This window comes from Balaenoptera acutorostrata, chromosome 19 (genome assembly GCF_949987535.1).
Source record: "Balaenoptera acutorostrata chromosome 19, mBalAcu1.1, whole genome shotgun sequence".
Taxonomy (NCBI): domain Eukaryota; kingdom Metazoa; phylum Chordata; class Mammalia; order Artiodactyla; family Balaenopteridae; genus Balaenoptera; species Balaenoptera acutorostrata.
The window spans coordinates 47,699,872-47,726,677 of record NC_080082.1 but is presented as its reverse complement, the minus strand read 5'-3'; the positions used below and the strand labels follow the sequence as shown (position 1 = coordinate 47,726,677).

The window sequence follows — 26,806 nt, the reverse complement described above, 5'->3', positions numbered from 1 at the left end:
TTCATAGCCTTTGATCCATTAATCCCCTTCCTAGGAATTTATCCTAAGAAAACATGTGCAAAAAGATGTTTCTTCAGCTACACACATACACACAAATGATGCTAAGTGTCCAAATATTAGACAATCAGAAAATAAATTATGTTATGTCCACAGGGTTCAATACCACATGGCCAGTAACAATCATGCTAGAGAACAGTTAGTAGCAATACTCACAATGCTGTTCACTGAAATGCAAGTTACAAACTAATACGTAAAATAAGGTCCTGATATTATTAATTATATGTATCAATAGACACAGGAATTACAAAAAGGAAAGAAATACTCTAAAATCGTAACAGTGGTTACCTCTGAGCATAAGATTATGGATGTTGGGGTTTTTCAAGTGTTCTTCTCTATTTCTCAAATTTTCTAAAATAAAATTATTGCTTACATAACCAGAAAAATATTGATTATTTTAGAAAATTTCCCTGGGAAAGAAATTTTGCTCTTCAAAGAGAACTTCAACATTGGGTAGAAAATTCAGATAAACGTTCTCTCCTCTTAATTACAGCAGTTAAAGGGAAAAGTGTTTTAGATTAACCAGCTTCTTCCCAACTAGACACGTTTCCTGACTCCTAAAAGACTTTAATTTTACATATATATATATATATATATATAATATATATATATATTTCTGAGTAGTAATGACATCTAAATAAATGCCATACTTACTTGTTCATTAGCTTCAGAGAATAATACTTCCACCTCATCCAAAATCAGGTGACAGAGTCTGAGAAATAACAAGCTTTGATATTTGAGAAGTCTCAGGAGGCTATGTGGTGTTGTAACAATTACATTGCCTACATTTTAAAAGAAAACACAGTTAACGCCTTAGATTTTCCACAGGTTTTTCTCACATTTCCTTTGCTAAGATTCCACATACTTTCTAGAAATGCCTTTCAATGAAATAAACCCTGTGCTTCTTGCTCAGGTGGCTGTGAGAAGAGGCCCGCCCGGGCTGCCCCTGTACCGTGTGACTAACACCCGCGCTCCCACCAGGTTCTGAGCTCCTGAAAGGCAGGGGGCGGTTTTAGTCAGCAGCTAATAAACAGTAAGTGTTTAATAAATAGTTGATAAATGAATGAGAAGACTTAGTTTTCTCAGTAAAACAGATGTTAAGCCAAGAGTAAACCTTCACCACCTACGCTGATCGGTAATTGACAAGTGAGGTCTGGCTGATCATCACACAAGCCCGGGGTCAGTGTTGGCTCCCAGGCCTGCCTGAGCAGGCTTCCACTGCGTTCTCTAGGGAAAACCAAACAGCTTGGAAAGGATGCTTACACCCCCTTGGAAGCTTCATATTTTTGGCCTCGTCTTTGTGGAGTCCGATTGTTAATACCACGGGATGAACAGGCCTGGAGGACACGCTATAGTCTCTCAATAATTCAAAAATTAATTGGGCCTTTTTCCACCCAGGGCACACGATGACTGCCAGAGGCTGCAAAGACAAATAAATTCACATAATTTTGGACAAAGGTTAAGAATCAAAAACAGTGTATGTAAAGCATGCAGAACATCTCCCTGTACAGAGTAAGCACTATAAGTTTTTGCTATCATCACTGTCAGGCAGGTCAGAAAAGTCAAAATATCATTTCATTAGAATGGATTCAGACACACTGACTCAGATTCTGCCAGGGCTTAAACTATGCACAAGTATTAAATCATGTAGTCCTTAAAGTCCCCTTACAGGGTGAGACCTATTACTGCCTCATTTCACAGATGAGGAGCTTAAGGGACAGAAAGGTGAAGTTTGTTGCCCAAGGCTGCACAGCTAATATTCAGTAGAAGCAGGATTTAAAGCCAGGCAATCTGGCTCCAGACCTCCTGCTCCTAAGCACAAGGATGAACTGCCTCCTGAAAGGGGCCTTGAAAAAGGTTAGCATCGCTTCCTGAGGAGATTAAGTTCCCTATTGCCCCATCTGACCCCTGCCCTCCACTATCCCACAGATGTCTCTTGATGTCTGCCTGCCAAACACCTTCCTGGACACATGCCCTCAATTAACTGAAGACAAGAATGAGTCTCCTCTTTCTTTTATGCAGATGCAGGCAAGCGCCAGCTTCCAGGGCTCACGCCTACATGCAGACTGACCCTGGAGATGCAGACAAAGCAGAATGGACGCAAGGGGCAGACCTGGACCTTCCTTTCTGGCCCGGCCAGGGGTCTATCTCAACACAAGCTGCATCTCATCAGTGGGCTCAGCTGCTACCTGACTGAGTGATATAAATGTATCCATTTAATATTATTAAGTCAATACATCATAACATAGCCAACACAGATTTCCAAAGAGAACTCATTAAACTACACGGCATAATCAGAAAAATAAACTAGTATCTTTTCTAAGATGAAATTCTAATTGTCTTTTGTACTGCTATTTTTCACCTTATAATGAGTGATGGAACCATCTGTAGTGTATCTTGGGAGAAGATCTGAGATGGGTCTCATACACATCAGTTCACCTAACAGCCAAAACCCCTCACCATCATTTGACCCTCACATCCAATTTCTTTCCTTTCCATCATCCTTCTCAGCTATTATCTGATTCTTATGAGTGGGAAAAATAAAGTGGGATTATAAAACAGTGTGGGGTTCTGTGAAAATAATTTAAAGAATAGGGACAAGATGACAGAAATCCTAAATTCAAATCCCACTTCTTGTCACACTTGTCAGCAGGTAAGAACTTTTACCAGTAATTTTTCATGAGCTTAATTTTCTCACCTATAAAATAGTGAAAACAATACACAGCCTGAGCATCTCAAGGGTTTGCCATGATAATTAGGCAAATCGAATCAGTGAGATAATCCTATAAACTGTACAGTCATCACTAAAAGCCAGGACTCTCCCAACTCAGCCGATGGCTCACAACTAGGGGTTCTCGGTAAGAATCAGTGTGAGAGAATCAGTGACTGTGCTGAGAAAAGAGTTTCTCATAGTGACGGTCTCTGTTCTGACAGTTTTAATGTAACTTAAACTTTACCAAAGGTTAGGTGTCAAATTTAAAATAAATATTTAATCCACTTTGTTGTTAAACAAAAATGTCTTCAACTTACTCCATTTCTACTCGGTAATGACTTGTAGCAGCCCCCTGTTTGCAAAATCGTAAGCAGTGGTGGAAGGTACAACAAAGGGTCATTTCCACAATGAGAAATGACCACCACGTCACAGCCACGTGCTATGGGAGGCCAAGAGTAAGATTCAGTGTGGCTGGGGCCCGGAAACTTATTTCTCTGAAGAGCCTACAAAACAGCAACAACAACCAAAACAACAATAAAGCCCAGAAAACTAATAAACTCCTTCTCATTGCTCACTTTACCCCAATAACGAGTATAGATTGCTTAATCTGGTAGTTTCCAAGACCTAACTTAGTAAGTCCCCCCTGAATCTTTTCCAGCAGCAAACTCCTGCTCAAAGACTCTTGCTTTTCTGGGCTCCAAACTGAAAGGATCCAATCAGCAGTCTGTTGAAGCACCAGGCGCCTAATGCTCACCAGAGCCAAGACGTGGCTTCTCCTCCTCCTGACCAACTGCTGGTGCATCAGCTCCACTTATAAAGTTTTTTAAAAACTTGCCTTTGCTTATTTTTCTATGTAATTCGCTGTCATCGAAACCTCCCAAATGTTCCACAGAGGAGAGTTCTCCAGCCACCCTGATGAGATCTGCCAACAGGCTGAACTGATCAGCACCGTCCTCTCTCTGAAGGTCTCATCCCCTGGCCCTGAACCCCAGCTGCACTCGGGACTGGGATCCCCCTGCAACATCACCCTTTTTGCTGCAACTTTCTCGGTTGAATTTCTTGGTTTGGTGGAGAACAAATTTTGGTAGCTTCTCGACAAAGGGTACAGGGGAAGGAAATTTGAGATTTTGCACGTGCGAAAATGTCTTCATTCTATCCTTACACTTCAGTAATGCTCTGAGTACAGACCTCTAGGCTGGAAATAACTTTTCACGAGAATTGTGGAGTCACTGCTCCTCTGGTGAACCGTGGAGAAGTCGGAAGTCATCCTGATTCCCGACCCCGCCGTGGGATGGGTTTCTTCTCTCTGGAAGCTTTCACAGTCTCTGAATCCCTCCAGCTCAGATGCTTTGCAGCAACGTGTCTACACTCTTGCTCCTCGGCTGTGCTGGGTCTGCGGTCGGCAAACTCTTCGTAATTTAGGAAGTCATATCCATTAAGTAAGGAAAGTGTCCATGTGTTATTCTCAGAATTTTCGGTCCTCTGCCGTCATTCTTTCTAGAAATCCCACTCAGATAGGAGACCTCAAATTGACCCTCAAATTCTCTTTTCCCATTTCCATCTCTTTGTCTTTGTGCTCTACTTTCTGATTGTTAACTTCTATTTTACCTCTCATAGCTACTGTTTTTTATTTCTATAGCATTTTTAATTTCTAAGAGCCCTTTTTATCTCTGACTGTTCCTTTTTCTTTTCTTAATAGCACCCTATTATTGTTAAATCCAAGCAATATCTTCTCTTATCTCTAAGGATATCTATTTTCTAATGTTTTCTTCCACTCCTAACATTGTTTGTTTCTTTCAGAGTTTTTTTTTTTTCCCTAGGTTAAGGTTTTCTTCCAATGTCCAAGGATCCCTGATGTCTGCTCACATCGAGGACACTGAAAGCTGACTATATCCGCAGGCAGGCAGAGCTCGTCACCATGTGAGCGTCACACCACTGCAGGGGGACAGGCAGCAAACATGCATTTTTACTGTGAGGATTCACAAACAGCATCACCACAAGGTCATTCTCTAGGGCCGTTCAGTTTCTCCAAACAGAGCCTCCAATCTCCTTCCTGAGAAACTGGCTGAAGATGTTCAGGAAACGAGGTAGGGAGTTCACTGCCCTCCCCATGTCACTCCTCCCTCAGGTGGTCAGCCATCCTCGGCTGCTTCTTTTCTGTCTTCCAAAAGCCTGTAAACATTTCTTGTCCAATAAAGGCTCCGCTCTCATTCTATTCATCCTTGTAGTTTTGGGGTATTTTTTTTACTTTTTTTCAATATCAAGAGGGAAGTAGATAAAGATTTATGATCTAAACTGATGATCTAAGTGAAACCACAGGTCTATAAAGCAATTCTGAAAAGAATACTAAGAAGTACATTCTAATTGCCCTGACTACTTGTGCTCTATCTAAGCCCCTTTTCAGAGGTGCATTTGAAAACTTACTTCAGAAAAGCACTTAGGTTTCTCCACAAAAGAATTATTCATTTATAAGAAGTTAACCTGGACTTTAAGGATAAATGAGAAATTAATAATAAAATCTTAAAAGAAAATTTCAAGAGCAAAGAAATTATGTAAATGCAAACTTAAAACTGTTTTATTAAAAATCTTTCTACGTCAGCGCAGGTCAGTACTCCTTCACAAGTCCGGTCTGAGCCCCGTCACCTTTTTCACGTCTGCCGAGAGTGGCGCTGTGTTGATGGACAAGCAGGGCTCCACCCTGGTCCGCAGAACGACCAAGGGCAGCCGGGAGCCCGACCTCAGCTTCTGCAACTAAGAACACAGATGTTAGATGGCTCTGCCCTGCGGTGTTAGCATAGAATACCAAGAACTTTATGGAAATAAAGAAGATATGAGAGTTTGGTTTCGGTGAAAAACCCTAAGTTTATATGCTTATAAAAACCCATCAAAATTACCAAAATAAAAGGAAGATTATCCATTACCCAAAAGAGCCATGTCTCTAAAGCAATAATTCATTAGATAATTTCTAAAAGGATGTCGTCAGGTAAAGTCCTCCATGCAAGGAGTTTCTCTTCACATCTCAAATCTAGAGGGAGGAAGGGGAAGGATTTAAAAAGTAAACAGTTTTCTTTCTCTTGCGGGTGTTTGCCATACCTGCTGCAGATCAGAGATTCCATCGGCTCTCAAAGGATCAGGATTTAGAAACTGCAATAATCTGTAAAATAATTAAAAGGATAATTTGAAGAAAAAAGGAGTGTTTATATTTCTTCAGTTGAGCTATTATTCTAATTCTTCCTTGACAGAGGTAAAATGAACTCTGTCTCCCAAGGCATGGCTATGACATTACTGCTTGTTCTGTTATGCCTTGTCTATTGCTACATAAGGGGCCATGGGGGTCTTGCCAGTCTCATGCCTGCCCCCTCTCCCTCCCGCACCAGGCCCTGCTCTGTGGACACAGCACTGCCAATCCCAGGACCACTTGCTCTGGACATGGAGAAAGACTGCATGATCACTAGGTCATCTCATGTTTCTTCTAAGAAACCCACTGCCTCCTTCCTTTTTTGCTGTTCGATCTTTAATCACTTCAAGGTTCCCTGGAACCCACCATAGACTGATAGAATAACTGATGTCATTTCACCAGTGGGTTCTAAGTAAAGGGCATGTAGCTAAAAGAAATGAGCTGCATGATAACGCAAGGTCTTTGGTTCCAAGGAAAATAACCTGTTGTAGCACCACAACTTTCAGGTATTAGGTGGAGGGATGCCTGGGTAAGAGGATGTCAACTCTGGTACCTTAACAGCCACCCCCATGGATCTGGGGATCCATGGGCTCCATGGCAGCCTTCAGAGCCCTCGGCCCTGGACACAGTGAGGACCTCCTGCTGGGCGAGGGGACATCACAGGGCCACAGAGTGGCCTCTGGGAAGTCGGGACACCAAAATGGCTGTAGGGTCAACACCCTCTCCCCAGTCATCTCAGGCCAGTTAGTGGACAAGGTACAACCTACCCGCTTCTGAACTGTCTTAAACACTTGGTCACTCTGGTGGTGTCAGAGCAGCCACAGTTACTTGGAATGTAAGAGTGTTTTTAAGCTAGTAGGGTAAGAAATCATAAAAACTGGTATGAAAATATTTTGTGGATTAAACAGGTATAAAATGAAGTGATCACTCTATTGTTAACACCTTGTAAGTGAATACTTTGTGAATCTGGCAGGACAAAAAAAAAAAAAAAAAAATCCTGAAGTTCTACACTGCAAATAATTAAACAGTTTCTCCAGCAGGTGGCAGATCTATTTAACATCAGAAAACTAGGAAGAAAGCAAGCACCAACCCATATAAAATCAACAGCCCCAAAAGATCGACTATATATAATTTGTTTCATATAACTGTTCACTTGACAAGAGAATCAGGAACAGGAGGTAGAGAATGACTACTTACAGTGGAACAAAGCTTTAAACAGAAAGATCTACTCTAGTAAATGGAAAAGAAAAAACTAACTTGTGTGTATATATATTTATTTACTTTATGGGAATGCAGGTTTGAAATTAATAATAAAATCATATTTAAACTCTTCCTGCTTATAATTTTTTTTACAATTATTTCAATTAAAACTTTAGGCCAAGAAAAAAATCCGTACTTCACACAGCCGTTCTTCTCATTGTATTCTTTCTTCTCAGCCAATCTAAGTGGTTTCTCATTTGACTTCTGACATAAAGCACTAGAAATCAAAAACATTTATTAAAATTTCTGAACCCATTTATCCCAAACCTCAAAATACCGTTATTTTCTGGGAGAAAATTTAAGAAGTTCCACTGGAATAAGCTGATCAACTTAAGTAAATTCTGTGAGAACTGAAACTGAGTCCTCTGAGTATGAAAACCATTTTGACAGTCCTGGGGCTGCCAAGAGGGAGCAAGCCCACTACATCCTCTCTTCCTTACTGATTACAACTAGAAACTTGGGATGAAGTACGCAACTACAGCGGAGAGAAGTCAAAATGTGAAAAGCCACCAGAACTATGGAGAGTTTCCTGGCTTTCTCTTGGTGTTGGGCTGAGGGCAGCCTGAGTTGCAGAATGGCGTTGAAGATGCAGACATCAAGAACCCTGAGAGAAACTCTCTACCGTCATCCCTTAGTATCTACAGGGGACTGGTTCCAGGAGCCCTGCAGATACCGAAATCCACGGATGCTCATAGAAGATGGTGTAGTTCAGTCGGCCCTCCGTACCCAAGGGACCTGTGTCACTGCGGCTGCTGGAGCTGTGAATAAGGAGGGCCAACTGTATTTCAAGCCAGAGAACAGAGAAGGACCTTAAACCAGAAGATGTAAGGAATCCCGACTTTCTCTCCTCTTTTCCTCTCCTGGCCCTGCCCCAAGGGCAGCTCTGATCACGGAGCTGCATGCTGCAGTGGTAATGGCAGTGCGGTCACTTAAAACCCTGCGAGAAAACTTCTCCCTCCCTCTAAGGAACCAGGAAATAGGGACCCAGTAGTCTAAAGCCTGTACAAGGAAAATCCCCCTCTTTTTCCCTCTCTTATTTCTATTGCTATTTTATTACACAAGCAGCCCCAATCACACAGAACTGCATGGTAGCTTCTCCACAAGAAACCATCTATATGGTCAGAGGAACAGGGAGAGAGAGCATCTAGAATATGGCGAATGTGAGGAAAATCCTGGAAAAAAAAAAGAGATAGAGAGCTGGGTGGCGGGGGGAATCCCTTATTTCTGTTTATGGCCCAAAAAGAAGTCCCACGCTCACCCCAAGTTGAGCATATTCAGAACAGACCCAAAACAGTGTACCAAAGACTCGGAAACAGTGCCGCAATCACCACCCACGGCAAGTGAGACAGAGTTTGAGGTCTGAACCTTAAGGAAGTGATGACCTCCTGCTAAAACAAACAACAAAAACAACAAAGTCAACATTCTCCAGAGGATTCTAAACCAGAGTCTCATACCATAATATCCAAAATATCCGGAATGCAATCCAAAATTACTTGACATACAAAGAATCAGGAAAATCAGATAGACTGTAGAGAGAAAAGATAATCAACAGGTGCCAACCCCAGCGCAGCTCAGAAGTGTGAGTTATCAAGCAGCTATGATACCCGTGCTCCATAAGAAAAGGAAAGGTGAGCACTGGTGAATGGAATGATAAGAACCTTCCTTTCTTCTCAGCAAAAAAATACAGATTAGAAAAAAATTAAATAAAAATTTTATTTAATTATGAAATATAATACATCAAATAAAAAATTCACTGGATGGGCTTATTAGCAAAATGGAGATGACAGAAGAGTCAATTAAACACAGATCAGCAGAATTATTAATGTGACAAACAGCAAGAAGAAAAGGTTGAAAAAATGAACAGACCCTCAGGGACATTTGTCTCATAAGAGTCTCAAAAGGAGAGCAGAAAGAGATGAGTGCAGAAAAAATATTTGTAGAATAACAGCTGAATACTTACCAAATTTGATGAAAAGACAGAAACCTACAAATGAAGAACCCTAATGAACCCCAAGCATAAGAAACGTGAGCAAAACTACACCAAGACATGTGATACAATAATTAAATTGTTCAAACCAGCAATAAAGAGAAACTCTTAAAAGCAGAGGAAAAAGACATGTTGCAAACAGAGGAACAAAGAAAAAAGAGGATGGTAGATTTTGCACTGGGAACAATATGAGCAAGCAGATGGTGGAGCAACACCTTTAAAACAAAGGGAAAAAGAAATTTAAACCTTGAATTCTATCCTAGCAAAGATTTTGTTTTTTTAATGAAGCTAAAATATTTTTTCAAACATACAAAAGCTGAAAGAATTCATCACCAGCAGACCCATAATACAAGAAATAGTAAAGGAAGTCCTTCAGGTAGAAGGAAAATGGTACCAGATGGAAATCTGCATCTACACAGAAAGTGAAAAGCATGGATGGTAACTACATAGGTAAATACAATAAGATAATTTTTATTATTATTTATTTAAATCCCTCTAAAAGAAAAATCACTGTTTAAATACAAACAATAATAGACTCCAGCATTTATAACAAATGTATACATAAAATGTATGACAACACTAGCATAAAGTCCAGAAGGGGAGAAATGGAAGCTTCCCATTTTAAGATCTTACACTATATGTGAAATGTATAACATGACAATACATCCTTTCTGTGATCTCATTAGTATCACTGACATGGATCTTGATGAGGACAGGGTTTCAGAGTCTTTGATGCTCACCTTCAAAAATATAACAGACCATTCTTTGCTTTCCACCAACTTGAACTGTCATCTGGCCCTCATTTACCCATCCTTTACATCAAGACAATGTCACTGGACCTGCCTTACAGACACAACTTTGTCTGATAAGGTAACAAGGAGACGAGAATCACTACCACTTTTTGGTCAACTGTGCTGCTAGCCAGTTGTCAAACATTTTAATTTTAAATTAATATATGTTTAATTGATATTTCCAAGGTCACTCTTTTTTTGAAATTGAATATTCTTCTATCATCAATCTTATAGAATGCTGTATAAAACAATATTATACTTAAGTCTCTAGTCAATTACACTGGTTTTCAAATCATACCTTGCTGCTGGTATATCTGGATCGGCATATATGGTTATGCCTCTTTTCATTGGCCAATACACTGAAGATTCAACACACTGTAAAAAATTTTTTTTCAGAAAGAATAATTATGCTAACATGATATACATTCTTGAGGAACCAAAATTCCATGGGAGATATTCTCATAGACAACCATCCCAGATAACATTCAGGCAACACAGATATGAAGAGACCAAGAACTGGAGAGCTGGGTGATTATGCCACTGCTATAACCACTAGATTGAAATGTCCAAATAGCAGGCAGCTGCCTTTTCATATAATCAGTATTTAAAATGTCCTGGAATTACTTTCACCTGTCTTTTCAAAAGACCTGGAGGGACAGGTTAGACTTGACCTTAACTATCAGAGTGTCCCATAATTCCAGATTTTTACACCCTTGTTAAAATGAGAATAAATACCCAATTTTGTAGAGTGGTCAGTAAGCCAAGAACAAGGATTTGAGTTTAGAAGTGTCTCCCACTTGGAAATTTTATTTATAAGCCATGATTACTAAATCTTTATAAATTTAAGTAATTTTTAAAAAGTCTCTTCCGGACTCACATATTCCTTTTGGGAAACCCTTACATCATTTTATTCAAGGGAAAGCAAATTCAGGTAAATTTCTTATATTGCCCTTTGTTTTAGGGTCAAAGGGCATGCCTTTTATTTTTGTTTGTTTTTAAATACATGTTTTTAGTAGATAATACATGCATCTGGTATGAAATACATAAAATACAAAATCATATACAGTGAAAATTAAGCCTTCAAGAAAATTAAACCACCCAGGTTTTCTATGCCTACCTAGAGCTATCTCCTTATTTTCAACATGGACTTGCAGAAATACTCAATGCATTTCAAGAGTATATAGTATATGTAACATGTTTTTTAACATGAAGAATAAAGCATGCTTTTTCTTTTCACTTAGTAATATCTCTGGGAGATAATAGTAAACATTGCAGCTCATTAATTATTTCCAGTTCTCCTTCTGGCTAATCAGCAGGAATGTACTTCTATGACCCTTTGCAGTTACATGATCATATGACTTGCTTTAACCAATGATACATAATCAGAAGTGATCAGAAGTGACATGTGTCACTTCTGGGTAGAAGGACTTTATAGCAGGTTCATAATTTTCTTTTCCCCTCATCCCCCGCCACTACGATTATGATGTCCTAGGTGATGAACCCAGGTCCTTGAGTAAGGATTATGTGGAGCAGAACATCCCCCCTGCTTCAAGAACGCATATTGTATGACTGCAAAATAAAGTTTTGTTGTGTTAAGCTACTAAAGTTAAAAAAAAAAAAAAAGAACAAGGACTTGACAAGGGAGGAGGTGGAGTTACCCTGTTCTTTTGAAACAGAGCAAACATGTAAACTTATATTTTTTCATGAATGAAACTATCACAGCCATATTTTTGGTTCCTAGTAGATTTTAAAGGAGAATATTCTAAAATGAACATTATATGAACTTTGTATTTAATGAACATTTAAAAATACCACCTTATTTACATCTTTTAAGGAGATGCACTGTTGTTTCTTTTCTGATTTTTTTGGGGGTGAATCTCTCAATGAATCCATATTACATTTTATAGCTGTATCTGCAAAATACAAATAGTAATAAAAATTATCTTAGAAAGTGTTATTAATAAATAGAAAACAGGACAAAAAGGATTATACTAGGGCTTCCCTGGTGGCGCAGTGGTTAAGAATCTGCCTGCCAATGCAGGGGACACGGGTTCAAGCCCTGGTCCGGGAAGATCCCACATGCCGCGGAGCAACTAAGCCCATGCGCCCCAACTACTGAGTCTGCGCTCCAGAGCCCACAAGCCACAACTCCTGAAGCCTGGGTGCATAAAGCCCGTGCTCTGCAACAAGAGAAGCCACCGCAATGAGAAGCCCGCTCACCACAACCAAGAGTAGCCCCCACTCACCACAACTAGAAAAAGTCCGCGCAGAACAACAAAGACACAACACAGCACCCCCCAAAAAAAACCTTTAAGAAAAAAAAGGATTATACTAAAAAAAAGTACTATTGTAAAACCTTAATATATAAAATTGTTATGGAATAGGATTTTTTTTTAATTTAATTTAATTTATTTATTTTTAGCTGTGTTGGGTCTTCATTGCTGTGCGCGTGCTTTCTCTAGTTGCGGTGAGCAGGGGCTACTCTTTGTTGTGGTGTGAGGGCTTCTCATTGGAGTGGCTTCTCTTGTTGTGGAGCACGGGCTCTAGGCGCGGGGGCTTCAGGAGTTGTGGCTCGCGGGCTCCAGAGCACAGGATCAGCAACTGTGGCGCACGGGCCTATTTGCTACGCGACATGTGGGATCTTCCCGGACCAGGGCTCGAACCTGTGTCCCCTGCACTGGCAGGCAGACTCTTAACCACTGCGCCACCAGGGAAGCCCTGGAATAGGATTTTGTGTTATACTTTACTTGAGGGGATTAAATTTAAAAATCTTGTTTCAACCCTTATTATTAAAAACTGTTTTAAAAATTCCTTTAATTGCTAAAAATTAACCACAATTTATTTTCCCAACTTGGCAGAATCTATTTTGCAAAGAAGGTCACAACGTGACTCCCAACACATGCTGTTCTTACAATGTGACTTTCACACTTCTGCCACAGAGAGATGGGCTCATACTCCTTTCCCGATTGCCTGGGTGGGCTTGTAGACATGGAAGGGGTGTTATGTGACCTCCAAAGCTAGACCACAAAAACATCATATACTTATGACTTGCTCTCTTTGATGCTCACTTCTGAAACCCAGCCGTCACGCTGTGAGGAAGCCCAAGCAACCACATGGAAAGGCCACTATACGTATTTCAGATGACAGCCCCAGCGGAGACAAAGCAGACTTCAGATCAAAGAATATTATCTGAGATAAAAGTGTCATTTAATAATGACACAGATCAATTCATCAAGAGGACATAAAAGTTCTAAACTTTCATGTACCTAAGTAACAGCTTCGAAATACATGAAACAGAAACTGATAGAACTGAAAGGAGACAAAAATAAAACAATTGCAAAGTTGGAGATATCAACACTCCTCCTTCAGTAGTTGATAGACCGGTTGACAAAAAAAAATCAATAAAGACGGAGAAGACCTGAACAACACTATCAACCAACATGACGTAACTGACCTTTATGTAACGTTCTCCCCAACAACAGCAGAACATACATTCTTCTCAAGTACACACACAGCCTTTTCCAAGTGAGACCATATTCTGGGTCATAATACACGTTTAATAAATTTTAAAAGATTCAAGTCATACAGATATATAATACCCAACTGAGAATCTGGAACAACTTAAGGAGTCAATAAAGATAGATAATACAAGCAGGAAAAAGAAAAGCGATTAGAATCTCCAAGAAAAAATAAATGCTGTAATCTTATATTTACCAATCTTACATTTCAAAACTCAATTTAACTTCCAGGGGGCTTCCCTGGTGGCGCAGTGGTTGAGGATCTGCCTGCCAATGTAGGGGACACAGGTTCGAGCCCTGTTCTGGGAGGATCCCACATACCACGGAGCAACTAGGCCCGTGAGCCACAACTACTGAGCCTGCGCGTCTGGAGCCTGTGCTCCGCAACAAGAGAGGCCGCAATAGTGAGAGGCCCGCGCACCGCAATGAAGAGTGGTCCCCGCTTGCCGCAACTAGAGAAAGCCCTCACACAGAAACGGAGACCCAACACAGCCAAAAATAAATAAATAATAAATAAATTTAAAAAAAAACCAAAAACTCAATTTAACTTCCAGTTTTGATTCCAGCACGTAAGGAGTTTGGAATTCACCACTCCATCATAACAATAAGTAAAAAGCTAATCCAACTGAAAAATAACAACTCTTATTAGATCTGACCTAAAAAATGAGGTTGCAGGGCAAACCTCTTCCCCCACAACTGGAGAGACAGACGGGCGAAACAGAGAATCACAACTGATGTCAGCAGAAATCTCCACAGGAACCAGCACTGGAGCAGGAAAATCTGAACTGTAATTGACCATTTCCTGGAGGCTCAGGGTGGGAAAGTAAGTTAACGATTCCAGGAGGCACCCAACACTTTTGTGAATCTTACCTACTGGAACTCTACCAGGTTCTCATAGTGAAGATCATATAAAAATCCCCTTGGGGCTGCCAGTAGGGGAGGGGAAAATTAACCAATTTGAAATATGCCAGCGCATTCTGTTCTCAACAAGGCTGGGCCTCAGGAGAAACTAACCAGAGCCTAAACTACTGGGGCTTTACCAGAGACTAATAGCCTTGGGGGAGGGGAAATACCCCACTCTACCTATCTACCCCCTCCAGCCATCCTGTCCCCCCTAAAGCAGGAGAGGTGGAGGACTGAAAAGCACATGTGAAGGTCACAGCCCAGGGGCACAGGCTCGCAAAGATGGAGATCTAATCGTAGCATTATAGACTGCTTACCCTTCCTCTACATCATGTATTACAACCATCTCTCTAAAGGCCTACTTTTCACCCAGTATATCATGTCTGGTTTTAAACCAAAAAATAAATTACAAGGCATATCGAAAAGCAAAGAAGGTGACAGTTTGAAGAGACAGGGCAAATCAGAACCAGAGTCAGACACAGCAGGGATGTTGAAATTATTACACCAGAAATTTAGTACAACTATGATTAATATGCTAAGGGCTCTAATAGAAAAAGTAAACAGAGATTAACCAAGATGGCGGAGTAGAAGGACGTGCTCTCACTCCCTCTTGCGAGAGCACCAGAATCACAACTGGCTGCTGGACAATCATTGACAGGAAGACCCTGGACTTCACCAAGGAGGATACCCCACGTCCAAGGACAGAGGAGAAGCCACAGTGAGACGGTAGGAGGGGCGCAATCAGAGTAAAATCAAATCCCATAACTGCTGGGTGGGTGACTCACAGACTGGCGAACACTTATACCACAGAAGTCCACCCACTGGAGTGAAGGTTCTGAGCCCCACCTCAGGCTTCCCAACCTGGGGGTCCGGCAACGGGAGGAGGAATTCCTAGAGAATCAGACTTTGAAGTCTAGTGGGAATTGATTGCAGGACTGTGACAGGACTGGGGGAAACAGAGACCCCACTCTTGGAGGGCACAAACAAAGTAATGTGTGCATCGGGACCCAGGGGAAGGAGCAGTGACCCTGGGGGAAACTGAACCAGACGTACCTGCTGGTGTTGGGGGGTCTCCTGCAGAGGCGAGTGGTGGCTCTGTTTCACCGTGTGGATAAGGACACTGGCAGCAGAGGTCCTGGGAAGTTCTCCTTGGCGTGAGCCCTCCCAGAGTCTGCCATTAACCCCACCAAAGAGCACGGGTAGGCTCCAGTGTTGGGTTGCCTCAGGCAAAACAACCAACAGGGAGGGAACCCAGCCCCACCTATCAACAGTCAAATGGATTAAGGTTTTACTGAGCTCTGACCGCCACAGCAACAGGGAGGGAACCCAGCCCCACCCATCAACAGTCAAGTGGATTAAAGTTTTACTAAGCTCTGACCGCCACAGCAACAGTCAGCTCTACCCACCACCAGAGCCTCCCATCAAGCCTCTTAGATAGCCTCAACCACCAGAGGGCAGACAACAGAAGCAAGAAAAACTACAATCCTGCAGCCTGTGGACCAAAAACCACAGTTACAGAAAGACAGAGAAGATGAAAAGGCAGAGGGCTATGTACCAGATGAAGGAACAAGAAAAAACCCCAGAAAAACAACTAAATGAAGTGGAGATAGGCAACCTTCCAGAAAAAGAATTCAGAATAATGATAGTGAAGATGATCCAGGACCTCGGAATAAGAATGGAGGCAAAGATCGAGAAGATGCAAGAAATGATTAACAAAGACCTAGAAGAATTAAAGAACAAACAAACAGAGATGACCAATACAATAACTGAAATGAAAACTACACTAGAAGGAATCAATAGCAGAATAACTGAGGCAGAAGAACGGATAAGTGACCTGGAAGACAGAATGGTGGAATTCACTGCTGCGGAACAGACTAAAGAAAAAAGAATGAAAAGAAATGAAGACAGCCTAAGAGACCTCTGGGACAACATTAAACGCAACAACATTCGCATTATAGGGGTCCCAGAAGGAGAAGAGAGAGAGAAAGGACCAGAGAAAATATTTGAAGAGATTATAGTTGAAAACTTCCCTAACATGGGAAAGGAAATAGCCACCCAAGTCCAGGAAGCGCAGAGAGTCCCATACAGAATAAACCCAAGGAGAAACACGCCGAGACACATAGTAATCAAAGTGGCAAAAATTAAAGACAAAAAAATTACTGAAAGCAGCAAGGGAAAAACGACAAATAACATACAAGGGAACTCCCATAAGGTTAACAGCTGATTTCTCAGCAGAAACTCTGCAAGCCAGAAGGGAGTGGCATGATATACTTAAAGTGATGAAAGGGAAGAACCTACAACCAAGATTACTCTACCCAGCAAGGATCTCATTTAGATTTGATGGAGAAATCAAAAGCTTTACAGACAAGCAAAAGCTAAGAGAATTCAGCACCACCAAACCAGCTCTACAACAAATGCTAAAGGAACTTCTCTAAGTGGGAAACACAAGAGAAGAAAAGGACCTACAAAAACAAACCCAAAACAATTAAGAAAATGGTCATAGGAACATACATATTGATAATTACCTTAAACGTGAATGGATTAAATGCCCCAACCAAAAGACATAGACTGGCTGAATGGATACAAAAACAAGACCCATATATATGCTGTCTACAAGAGACCCACTTCAGTCCTAGGGACACATACAGACTGAAAGTGAGGGGATGGAAAAAGATATTCCATGCAAATGGAAATCAAAAGAAAGCTGGAGTAGCTATACTCATATCAGATAAAATAGACTTTAAAATAAAGAATGTTACAAGAGACAAGGAAGGACACTACATAATGATCAAGGGATCAATCCAAGAAGAAGATATAACAATTATAAATATATATGCACCCAACATAGGAGCACCTCAATACATAAGGCAACTGCTAACAGCTCTAAAAGAGGAAATCGACAGTAACACAATAATAGTGGGGGACTTTAACACCTCACTTACACCAATGGACAGATCATCCAAAATGAAAATAAGTAAGGAAACAGAAGCTTTAAATGACACAATAGACCAGATAGATTTAATTGATATATATAGGACATTCCATCCAAAAACGGCAGATTACACGTTCTTCTCAAGTGCGCACGGAACATTCTCCAGGATAGATCACATCTTGGGTCACAAATCAAGCCTCAGTAAATTTAAGAAAATTGAAATCATATCAAGCATCTTTTCTGACCACAACGCTATGAGATTAGAAATGAATTACAGGGAAAAAAACGTAAAAAAGACAAACACGTGGAGGCTAAACAATACGTTACTAAATAACCAAGAGATCACTGAAGAACTCAAACAGGAAATAAAAAAATACCTAGAGACAAATGACAATGAAAACACGACGACCCAAAACCTATGGGATGCAGCAAAAGCGGTTCTAAGAGGGAAGTTTATAGCTATACAAGCCTACCTAAAGAAACAAGAAAAATCTCAAGTAAACAATCTAACCTTACACCTAAAGAAACTAGAGAAAGAAGAACAAACAAAACCCAAAGTTAGCAGAAGGAAAGAAATCATAAAGATCAGAGCAGAAATAAATGAAATAGAAACAAAGAAAACAATAGCAAAGATCAATAAAACTAAAAGTTGGTTCTTTGAGAAGATAAACAAAATTGATAAGCCATTAGCCAGACTCATCAAGAAAAAGAGGGAGAGGACTCAAATCAATAAAATCAGAAATGAAAAAGGAGAAGTTACAACAGACACCGCAGAAATACAAAACATCCTAAGAGACTACTACAAGCAACTTTATGCCAATAAAATGGACAACCTGGAAGAAATGGATAAATTTTTAGAAAGGTATAACCTTCCAAGACTGAATCAGGAAGAAACAGAAAATATGAACAGACCAATCACAAGTAATGAAATTGAAACTGTGATTAAAAATCTTCCAACAAACAAAAGTCCAGGACCAGATGGCTTCACAGGTGAATTCTATCAAACATTTAGAGAAGAGCTAACACCCATCCTTCTCAAACTCTTCCAAAAAATTGCAGAGGAAGGAACACTCCCAAACTCATTCTATGAGGCCACCATCACCCTGATACCAAAACCAGACAAAGACACTACAAAAAAAGAAAATTACAGACCAATATCACTGATGAATATAGATGCAAAAATCCTCAACAAAATACTAGCAAACACAATCCAACAACACATTAAAAGGATCATACACCACGATCAAGTGGGATTTATCCCAGGGATGCAAGGATTCTTCAATATACGCAAATCAATCAATGTGATACACCATATTAACAAATTGAAGAAGAAAAACCATATGATCATCTCAATAGATGCAGAAAAAGCTTTTGACAAAATTCAACACCCATTTCTGATAAAAACTCTCCAGAAAGTGGGCATAGAGGGAACCTACCTCAACATAATAAAGGCCATATATGACAAACCCACAGCAAACATCATCCTCAATGGTGAAAAACTGAAAGCATTTCCTCTAAGATCAGGAACGAGACAAGGATGTCCACTCTCACCACTATTATTCAACATAGTTCTGGAAGTCCTAGCCACGGCAATCAGAGAAGAAAAAGAAATAAAAGGAATACAAATTGGAAAAGAAGAAGTAAAACTGTCACTGTTTGCGGATGACATGATACTATACATAGAGAATCCTAAAACTGCCACCAGAAAACTGCTAGAGCTAATTAATGAATATGGTAAAGTTGCAGGTTACAAAATTAATGCACAGAAATCTCTTGCATTCCTATACACTAATGATGAAAAATCTGAAAGAGAAATTATAGAAACACTCCCATTTACCATTGCAACAAAAAGAATAAAATACCTAGGAATAAACCTACCTAGGGAGACAAAAGACCTGTATGCAGAAAACTATAAGACACTGATGAAAGAAATTAAAGATGATAGCAACAGATGGAGAGATATACCATGTTCTTGGATTGGAAGAATCAACATTGTGAAAATGAGTATACTACCCAAAGCAATCTACAGATTCAATGCAATCCCTATCAAATTACCAATGGCATTTTTTACGGAGCTAGAACAAATCATCTTAAAATCTGTATGGAGACACAAAAGACCCCGAATAGCCAAAGCAGTCTTGAGGCAAAAAAATGGAGCTGGAGGAATCAGACTCCCTGACTTCAGACTATACTACAAAGCTACAGTAATCAAGACAATATGGTACTGGCACAAAAACAGAAACATAGATCAATGGAACAAGATAGAAAGCCCAGAGATTAACCCACGCACCTATGGTCAACTAATCTATGACAAAGGAAGCAAAGATATACAATGGAGAAAAGACAGTCTCTTCAATAAGTGGTGCTGGGAAAACTGGACAGCTACATGTAAAAGAATGAAATTAGAATACTCCCTAACAGCATACACAAAAATAAACTCAAAATGGATTAGAGACCTAAATATAAGACTCGACACTATAAAACTCTTAGAGGAAAACATAGGAAGAACACTCTTTGACATAAATCACAGCAAGATCTTTTTTGATCCACCTCCTAGAGTAATGGAAATAAAAACAAAAATAAACAAGTGGGACCTAATGAAACTTCAAAGCTTTTGCACAGCAAAGGAAACCATAAACAAGACGAAAAGACAACCCTCAGAATGGGAGAAAATATTTGCAAACGAATCAACGGACAAAGGATTAATCTCCAAAATATATAAACAGCTCATTCAGCTCAATATCAAAGAAACAAACACCCCAATCCAAAAATGGGCAGAAGACCTAAATAGGCATTTCTCCAAAGAAGACATACAGACGGCCACGAAGCATATGAAAAGATGCTCAACATCACTAATTATTAGAGAAATGCAAATCAAAACTACAATGAGGTATCACCTCACTCCTGTTAGAATGGGCATCATCAGAAAATCTACAAACAACAAATGCTGGAGAGGGTGTGGAGAAAAGGGAACCCTCTTGCACTGTTGGTGGGAATGTAAATTGATACAGCCACTGTGGAGAACAATATGGAGGTTCCTTAAAAAACTAAAAATAGAATTACCATATGACCCAGCAATCCCACTACTGGGCATATACCCAGAGAAAACCGTAATTCAAAAAGACACATGCACCCGAATGTTCATTGCAGCACTATTTACAATAGCCAGGTCATGGAAGCAACCTAAATGCCCATCAACAGACGAATGGATAAAGAAGATGTGGTACATATATACAATGGAATATTACTCAGCCATAAAAAGGAACGAAATTGAGTCATTTGTTGAGACGTGGATGGATCTAGAGACTGTCATACAGAGTGAAGTAAGTCAGAAAGAGAAAAACAAATATCGTATATTAATGCATGTATGTGGAACCTAGAAAAATGGTACAGATGAGCCGCTTTGCAGGGCAGAAGTTGAGACACAGATGTAGAGAATGGACATATGGACACCAAGGGGGGCAAACTGCGGTGAGGTGGGGATGGTGGTGTGCTGAATTGGGTGATTGGGATTGACATGTATACACTGATGTGTATAAAACTGATGCCTAATAAGAACCTGCAGTATAAAAAAACAAACAAAACAACTAATACTAAACTTTCATTGGGTTATTTGTACGGAAATATGTTAATATAAATGTTTCAGACATTACATGAAATTTCTAAAAAATCTTATATTTGTATTTGTATGGAAATATGTATGGAAATATGTTAATATAAATGTTTCAGACATTACATGAAATTTCTAAAAATCTTATATTTGTATTTGTATGGAAATATGTATGGAAATATGTTAATATAAATGTTTCAGACATTACAGGAAACTTCTAAAAATCTTATATGTTCTGGTATAATGTTATAAGTAATAATCCTAGTTATTACTTTAAAATGTATATCTCAGAAATAACTAATTTTCTTGTCAACTGCATTATTATGAACTTTCATCAAATCTTTAACCGTGGTCATTTTTAAGTCTTTTGTCATTTACAGACAGTTCTGGGTGTACTCTGATGATTTTGCAAATATGTTCCTATAAAAGGGTTTCATCTTTAAGAAATTCATGGAAAAGACTCTGACAAGTACAGGTTTCTGGTAACTGACTGTACTGCTGTACTGAATGAATAAGCATTTTCAGAACTCTAATGAAAAACTGATGAACTCATAAAAGTGCTAACAAAAGATCAAGATGAAAAAAAAATTAATTAATTACATGGGACTGAGTGAACTGATGAGGATGAGTATAATTTTTGTGACTTTCTGTCTGAATTAAAAAAAAAAATCCCACAAGGACTCAGAGGCAAAGAATATACAAATCAATTTTCACTGCAAAGTAAAGGAGCTGTTACAGTGGAGGATTACTGGACTGAATGTCAATATTATGACATAGTATGAGTGTTTCATGTTTGGTAATTGCAATCATTGTTGCTTTTGTTGTGGTCATCCATGTACAATGCTTGGTGTCAGTCTATTTATCTCTTGTAAAAATAAAATACAGTGTGTGTGTGTGGAAAAAAAAAAAAGAAGAAGCAAATAATAATCCCCAGACTACTTGAGATATTAAAAAAAAAAAAAAAAGAAAAAGTAAACAATATGCAAGAACAGATGGGTAATATAAACAGAGACATGGAAATTCTGAGAAAGAATCAAGGAGAAATGCTAGAGATCAAAAACACTAACAGAAATGAAGAATGCCTTTGATGGGCTTATTAGTAGACTGGACTCATTTGTGGAAAGAATCTTTGAGCTTGAGGATATGCACATTAGAGAAGGAATAAGTGAAGGCAAATTAAAATTTTTTCTTTCTGAAAATAGATGTAATAGATAACAGTTTGTTCAAAATAATAGCAACAATGTATTTAATTACTTATGCATATACATATAAAAATATATAAATATACATAAATTACACACACACCTATGTACACTTATGAATGCATGAAATGAATAATAACAATGATACAATGGACAGGAGGGAGGAATTAGGAATACTTTGTTATTATAAGGTACTAGCAACTACCCGTAAAGAGGTATAGTGTTATTTGAAAGTGGACTTGGATTGGTTGTAAATGTATATTGCAAAATCTAAGGCAACCATTCAGAAAAGTGAAAAAAGAAGTACAACTGATATGCTAAAAAAGAAAACAGAATCACACAAAATGTTAAATTAAAGCTACAAAATGACAAAAAGTGGAAGACAAGAACAAAAACAAAGGGAATGAATAGAAAATAGTAACAAGTTTGGCAGATATTAATCCAACTAAATCAATAATCACCTTAAACGGTATTGGTCTAAATACACCAAATAAAAGACAGAGATTGATATAAATCCTAGCAATGTTTTCTTAGGTCAGTCTCCCAAGGCAAAGGAAACAAAAGCAAAAATAAACAAATGGGACCTAATTAAACTTACAAGCTTCTGCACAGCAAAGGAAACCATCAACAAAACAAAAGACAACCTACAGACTGGAGAAAATACTTGCAAACAACATGACTGATAAGGGCTTAATTTCAAAAATATACAAACAGCTCATACAATTCAACATCAAAAAACAAACATACCAATTAAAAAATGGGCAGAAGACCTAAAGAGACTTTTCTCCAAAGAAGACATACAGATGGCCAACAGACACGTGAAAAGATGCTCAACATCGCTAATCATCAGAGAAATGCATATCAAAAGCACAATGAGGTGCTCAAAAATAAACTCAAAATGGATTAAAGACCTAAGTGTAAGGGCGGACACTATCAAACTCTTAGAGGAAAACATAGGCAGAACACTCTATGACATACATCACAGCAAGATTCTTTTTGACCCAGCTCCCAGAGAAATGGAAATAAGAACACAAATAAACAAATGGGACCTAATGAAACTGAAAAGCTTTTGCACAGCAAAGGAAACCATAAACAAGACCAAAAGACAACCCTCAGAATGGGAGAAAATATTTGCAAATGAAGCAACTGACAAAGGATTAATCTCCAAGATTTACAAGCAGCTCATGCAGCTCAATAACAAAAAAACGAACAACCCAATCCAAAAATGGGCAGAAGATCTAAATAGACATTTCTCCAAAGAAGATATACAGATGGCCTACAGACACATGAAAGAATGCTCAACATCATTAATCATTAGAGAAATGCAAATCAAAACTACAATGAGATATCATCTCACACCGGTTAGAATGGCCATCATCAAAAAATCTAGAAACAATAAATGCTGGAGAGGGTGTGGAGGAAAGGGAACACTCTTGCACTGTTGGTGGGAATGTAAATTGATACAGCCACTATGGAGAACAGTATGGAGGTTCCTTAAAAAACTACAAATAGAACTACCATACGACCCAGCAATCCCACTACTGGGCATATACCCTGAGAAAACCATAGGTCAAAAAGAGTCATGTACCAAAATGTTCATTGCAGCTCTATTTACAATAGCCAGGACATGGAAGCAACCTAAATGTCCATCGACAGATGAATGGATAAAGAAGATGTGGCACATATATACAATGGAATATTACTCAGCCATCAAAAGAAATGAAATGGAGGTATTTGTAATGAGGTGGATGGAGTTAGAGTCTGTCATACAGAGTGAAGTAAGTCAGAAAGAGAAAAACAAATACAGTATGCTAACACATATATATGGAATCTAAGGGGGAAAAAAAAAAAAAGGCCATGAAGAACCTAGTGGCAAGACGGGAATAAAGACACAGACCTACTAGAGAATGGACTTGAGGATATGGGGAGGGGGTGGGGTGAGATGTGACAGGGTAAGAGAGTGTCATGGACATATATACACTACCAAATGTAAAATAGATAACTAGTGGGAAGCAGCCGCACAGCACAGGGAGATCAGCTCGGTGCTTTGTGACCACCTAGAGGGGTGGGATGGGGAGGGTGGGAGGGAGGGAGATGCAAGAGGGAAGAGAAATGGGAACATATTGTATATGTATAACTGATTCACTTTGTTATAAAGCAGAAGCTAACACACTATTGTAAGGCAATTATACTTCAATAAAGATGTTTAAAAAAAAAAAAAAAAGCACAATGAGGGACTTCCCTAGTGGTGCAGTGGTTAAGAATCCGCCTGCCAATGCAGGGGACACAGGTTTGATCTCTGGTCCGGGAAGATCCCACATGCCACGGAGCAACTAAGCCCGTGCGCCACAACTACTGAGCCTGCGTTCTAGAGCCCACGAGCCACAACTACTGAAGCCTGTGCGCCTAGAGCCCATGCTCCGCAACAAGAGAAGCCACCTCAAAGAGAAGCCCATGTACCGCAACAAAGAGTAGCCCCTGCTCGCCACAACTAGAGAAAGCCCACGCATAGCAACAAAGAGCCAACACAGCCAAAAAAAAAAGAAAAAAAAAAAAAAGCACAATGAGATATCACCTCACACCTGTCAGAATGGCCATCATTAAAAAGTCCAGAAACAATAAATGCTGGAGAGGGTGTGGAGAAAAGGGAATTCTCCTACACTGTTGGTGGGAATGTAAATTGGTACAACCACTATGGAGAACAGTATGGAGGTTCCTTAAAAAACTAAAAACAGAGTTACCATATGATCCCGCAATCTTACCCTTGGGTGTGTATCTGGAGAAAACCCTAATTCGAAAAGATACATGCACCCCAATGTTCACAGCAGCATTATTTACAATAGCCAAGACATGGAAGCAACCTAAATGTCCCCTGACAGATGAATGGACAAAGAAGATGGGGTACATATATACAATGGAATACTACTCAGCCATAAAAAAGAATGAAATAATGCCATTTGTAGCAACATGGATGGACCTAGAGATTATCATACTAAGTGAAGTCACGCAGAGAAAGACAAATATCATATGATATCACTTATATGTGGAACCTAAAATATGATAAATGAAGTTATTTACAAGACAGAAACAGTCTGACAGACATAGAAAACAAACTTATGGTTACCAAAGGGGAAAGGGGGAGGGAGGGATAAATTAGGAGTTTGGGAGCAGCAGATATAAAGTACTATATATAAAATAGATAAACAGGGAACTCCCTGGCAGTCCAGTGGTTAGGACTCTGCTCCTCCACTGCAGGGGGTATGAGTTTGATCCCTGGTCAGGAAACAAAGGTCCTGCAAGCCTTGTGGCACCAACCCCCCCAAAAAATAGATAAACAATGAGGTCCTACTGTACAGCACAATACAGTAGGCGATATTTCATTTTGGAATCTGTCTCCTAAGGCAAAGGAAACAAAAGGTCTTTAATATATATAACTAAAAATAGAACTACCATATGATCCAGCAATTCCACTTCTGGGTATATATCCAAAGAAAACAAAAACACTAAGTTGAAAAGAAACATGCACCCCAATGTTCACAGAAGCATTATTCACAATAGTCAAGATACGGAAGCAACCTAAGTGTTCATAAACAGATGAATAAAGAAAGTGTGGAAAAAAAAAAGAAAAGAAAGTGTGGTGTATATGTGTGTGTGTGTGTGTACATACACACACACACACATATACACACAATGGAATATTACTCAGCTGTAAAAAAAGAATGAAAATTTGCCATTTGCAGCAACATGGATGGATTTATGCTTAGTGAAATAAGTCAGACAGGGAAAGACAAATACTGTATTATATCACTTATATGTGGAATCTAAAAAAATAAAACTAGTGAATATAACAAAAAAGAAACAGACTCACAGATACAGAGAACAAACTAGTGGTTATCAGTGGCGAGAGGGAAGTGGGGAGGTACAAAAAAAAGGTAGTGGATTAAGAGGTACAAACTACTACATACAAAATAAATAAGCTACAAGGATATATTGTACAGCACAGGGAATACAGCCAATATTTTATAATTACTATAAATGGAGTATAAACTTTAAAACTTGTGAATCACTATGTTGTACACTAGAAACTTACATGTATTGTACATCAACTAACTATACCTCGATAAAAAAATTTATAGCTTAAAAAAAAAGCTGAAGTAGCTGTATTAATTTCAGACAGAGTAGACTTCAGAACAAGGAAAATTATGGATAGAAGCAGTATATAATAATAAAGGACCCAGAGACTTCCCTGGTGGCACAGTGGTTAAGACTCTGTGCCCTCAGTGCAGGGGGCTGGGGTTTGATCCCTGGTCAGGGAACTAGATCCCACATGCATGCGGCAACTAAGTTCACATGCCACAACTAAGCCTGTGTGCTGCAACTAAGGAGCCCTTGAACCACAACTAAGGAGCCCGCCTGCTGCAACTAAGACCCAGCGCAACCAAATAAGTAAATAAATAAATAAAATAATAAAGGACCCAATTCTTCAAAAAGACATTACAGACCTTAATGTGTATGTGCTTAACAAGACAGCATCAAAATACATGAGGCAAAAACTGATAGAATTGCAAGGAGAAATAGATGAGAACACTGTTACAGTTGGAGACATCAACACCCCTCTATCAAAAATGAACAGATCCAGCAGGCAGAAAAATCAG

The 26,806-nt window shown here is 39.3% G+C and overlaps 1 protein-coding gene across 3 annotated transcripts in view; it reads right to left on the bottom strand.

The window, feature by feature from the left end:
- The window catches only part of TDRD12 (tudor domain containing 12), a 103,928-nt gene that overhangs the window by 37,999 nt on the left and 39,123 nt on the right, over positions 1-26,806 (bottom strand). For all 3 annotated transcript variants that reach the window (XM_028165356.2, XM_007165056.2, XM_007165057.2), the window contains 8 exons: positions 11,802-11,899; positions 10,285-10,361; positions 7,345-7,425; positions 5,864-5,924; positions 5,414-5,521; positions 3,088-3,273; positions 1,321-1,477; positions 712-839 (listed from right to left, as the gene is read on the bottom strand). In XM_028165356.2, coding sequence (XP_028021157.2) covers positions 712-839; positions 1,321-1,477; positions 3,088-3,273; positions 5,414-5,521; positions 5,864-5,924; positions 7,345-7,425; positions 10,285-10,361; positions 11,802-11,899 — 896 coding nt within the window. The remainder of the gene's footprint in view (positions 1-711; positions 840-1,320; positions 1,478-3,087; positions 3,274-5,413; positions 5,522-5,863; positions 5,925-7,344; positions 7,426-10,284; positions 10,362-11,801; positions 11,900-26,806) is intronic.